The 3,162-nt window shown below is 38.5% G+C and overlaps 1 protein-coding gene across 1 annotated transcript; it reads left to right on the top strand.

Annotated features, from left to right (window-relative positions):
* Positions 1-592: 592 nt before the first annotated feature.
* On the top strand, positions 593-3,149 carry LOC104956483 (CDGSH iron-sulfur domain-containing protein 3, mitochondrial). Its single transcript, XM_010783962.1, has 3 exons — positions 593-905; positions 2,093-2,203; positions 2,291-3,149. The coding sequence occupies exons 1-3, from the start codon at positions 828-830 to the stop codon at positions 2,483-2,485; spliced, it is 384 nt and encodes a 127-aa protein (XP_010782264.1). The 5' UTR covers positions 593-827; the 3' UTR covers positions 2,486-3,149.
* Positions 3,150-3,162: the final 13 nt, after the last annotated feature.

Genomic DNA, 3,162 nt, shown 5'->3' with positions numbered 1-3,162 from the left:
TCTCTTGTATTTGGCTAAATCCAAACCTAAATATTAATAGACAATCATTTATCTGGAACGCATGGTGGAAAAGTCATTCTTACATATAGACATATGTTGTTTCCACGATGGGTTTTGATGGGGAGTTTAAGTCAGTTTTATATAGAATGTATTCAACTGTATGTCATCTGTTTTGTGACTGATGTGAATATCGTAAAATAAAAGTCGCAAATTGTAATAAAAAGTCATATTTTGTATAGCTGTATGACCCACAGTTGTTATACATGATCGGAAATGATGTGTTTGATTGTAAAAGTGATGTTATTGCATTGTCCTAATGCTCTCACATCCTGGACACTGCTACTGAAAAGGTAGTTTATCTATCTGGTGTAACTTTCTAATGTAAACTGCTCTAACAAATTCCCAGAAATAATAGTACAAATACTCAAGAAATCTGTGTTCTCTTGGAGACTTGTGTTGTTTTTCATGGTTTTATGGATAAATATATAGCCTACAGTAGGCTATTGTTTGTTTTTTGGAATTCTAAATCAGTTCAATCTGCGCCTGACTGATATCCGTCGGTTGATTAGTCAAACTAACAACACGTGACTCTACAGGAAGTGATTTCTCCAATCACCATGGTCAGCTCTATACATCCATGGGTCGGCTGCTAGGCTAGGAGAGCTGTAATATCTGGCATTATTTGAGGGTTGTTTTATTTGTATTTATCTGTTTGAGTTACCTTTTCTATTTCTCGCCGCTGTGCCGTAAAAGTCGCTTATCACGGCTGTTGTAACCTCGCGTGATTTGACCACTTGCTAGCTGAGGTGCTTTCTGTCATTGGAAACATGAACACGTTGGTGACCAAAATAGCCTACAAATGGATTAGTTTAACCTTGAGGAATCCATGGATAACAGCTTCAAAGGTAAATAGGTGCTAATGTTAGCCCCTATCTTTTGTTCAAATGATGGTTTTGGTCTGAGTCTTTATTTATTCTTAAGTCGTTTTTTTTTTTTTGATCGTTTTTGACCTACGAATTACTATTCAAGCACTTTAGAAAAAATTTGAGATATTTAACTAAAAGGCATACCTTAAACTTAATTCGAACAAAGCACATTTCAGATAGGAACACTGCACGTTTTTCTGATAGTCTCTTTGACCTTGCCAACACTCATAGTCATAACAGAGTAGCCTATAGTTATTGGAGACACCCACTGTATTACATGAAAGCCTCTGCACAGCTGTTTGTAATCAGAGCCTGCCTGATAGAGGCGAAGTCCCTCCCTTTCCGGTGGACCTACATGGGATCTTATTTCGGAAAAATTATGTATTGGAGTCAATGGGAGAGAAAGATTATCTTTCAATTCGTTTGAATTGTGCCACGAATTACACATATGATGTTTGTCAATTTAAAAGATAATTTTACAAGTCAAAACAATTAAAATGTGTCGTAAAACTGAAGTAACACATTTGTTTGTGTGAAACTGCTCAATGAACTACATCTCCCGTCTCGCACCACACACCAAGACGGCCGTCACGTTGGCACATTTCACTTTCTTTCAGAATGAGGCGAAAAATAGTATTACAAGACAACAATTGATGAATACGCCCGAGTGTCCACAAGGACTTTGTTAAAATACTTCCTAAAGAGTCTGCACACCCACAGGTGTTTCCACCTACAGTTTATAAGTTGTCCATGAACCAAACATATTATTAACGTTTTAGTATTCCACTTTTATCCGGTGTAAAACAAAAACTGAGTTAGGGAGATGTCAGTTTAACCCAGCCAGTTCAGACCACAGAGCCCTGAAAAGATGTATGTACAATTAATTACTTAAACCATTTCCAGATTACTAAATTTTTTTTACTAAATGTTTATACGTATACGTGTGTACTTTTTAATCATGCGCATTGGCTTTACCATGAAATACAAACAAAAACTTGTAAATAAACGATGTAAAATAATATATAATGCATTAAATTCACATTTAGTCAGTATATCGACATATCACAATTGTAATCTAAAATGAGACGATCAGGACGCCTCATCTTCAGCATGTGAACCTTACAGTTATCCCACTTATCTCTACTGTGCTTCTCTTCTCTCCACAGCTGTCCACCCTCCCTCCAGAGCCCGTCATCCCCTCTAAGAAGCCTCTCAGAGTGGAGCTGCTGGGTGGAAAGCGTTACTCATGGTGCACCTGTGGACACAGCAAGAAGCAGGTTTGTTCCTCCTTTGCCTTCATCTTCAGTGATCCCAGTCTGAAGCACACCTCCCACATGTTTCCTCACCACTTCTTTATCTTTCAGCCTTTCTGCGATGGAGCCCACAAATTCAAAGCCCAAGGCCTGTCCCCGCTGCGCTTTTTTTCTCCGGAGAAAGACAGCACAGTTTGGTTGTGTGGTTGCAAGCACACCAACAACCCGCCGTACTGTGACGGCACACACAAGCAGGACTTCATCGTTTCTGCCCCGCTTCATGAACACACAGACCCCTCAACATAATGGAAGGGATGAACTGAGCATTTTTGTGAATAAGTGCATTCTGTGAAAGCAGCACACATAAAGTGATCCATCATGACAAGTACTTGAACCTTGTGTCAGTATTTAAGTTACCGAGAAGATGAAAGTTACCACCTCAGCCCTCAACTCCAGGTGTCCTTCCTTTTTTTTTTACATGGAAGACACAATGTTGCATCAACAGCTGTGCTCTTTGATCAGACCTGTGACATAACACACAGGTTTGTGTACTGGGAGGGAGCGAGGTCTGACCCTGCTGCTTCTATTTTCCTTAAAGAGGAGACCTGCTGACTCAGACACAGGAAATCCTTTTGCTGATTACAATATATTTATACATGGCAGTGGTTGCCAACATAGCAGTTGAGCCCTATGAAGGTTTGTATCATAATCTAACATTAACAATAAAAAAGACGTTACATTTCTCAGCCTCTAATGAAGTCCTAGCTTTATATAAGCTTTATCTATAAAGAACACAATTAGAAATTGCTCATGAGTTTTTATACTTCAATGCTGCAACTTTTATTTAAGTAAATACTTGCTGTACTGCTTCCACATCTGGCAATATGAATCCCAATGATATTTACTTTCTCATTACTTGTTGGCTCTATGTTGGAGGTTTTATTTTTGAAATGTACACATTTAAAAGGATGATCACATCTATA

This window comes from Notothenia coriiceps, unplaced genomic scaffold (assembly GCF_000735185.1).
Source record: "Notothenia coriiceps isolate Sejong01 unplaced genomic scaffold, NC01 NC01_scaffold00026095, whole genome shotgun sequence".
Lineage (NCBI taxonomy): Eukaryota > Metazoa > Chordata > Actinopteri > Perciformes > Nototheniidae > Notothenia > Notothenia coriiceps.
The sequence above is the reverse complement of the archived record's forward strand: the minus strand, read 5'-3'. Positions and strand labels throughout refer to the sequence as shown.

Excerpts from the sequence above, each read along its gene's own strand:
- LOC104956483 (XM_010783962.1), top strand. The coding sequence starts at position 828 with ATGAACACGTTGGTGACCAAAATAGCCTACAAATGGATTAGTTTAACC. Across the intron at positions 906-2,092 it reads CATGGATAACAGCTTCAAAG|CTGTCCACCCTCCCTCCAGA; the intron begins GTAAATAGGTGC and ends TTCTCTCCACAG. Across the intron at positions 2,204-2,290 it reads GTGGACACAGCAAGAAGCAG|CCTTTCTGCGATGGAGCCCA; the intron begins GTTTGTTCCTCC and ends TTTATCTTTCAG.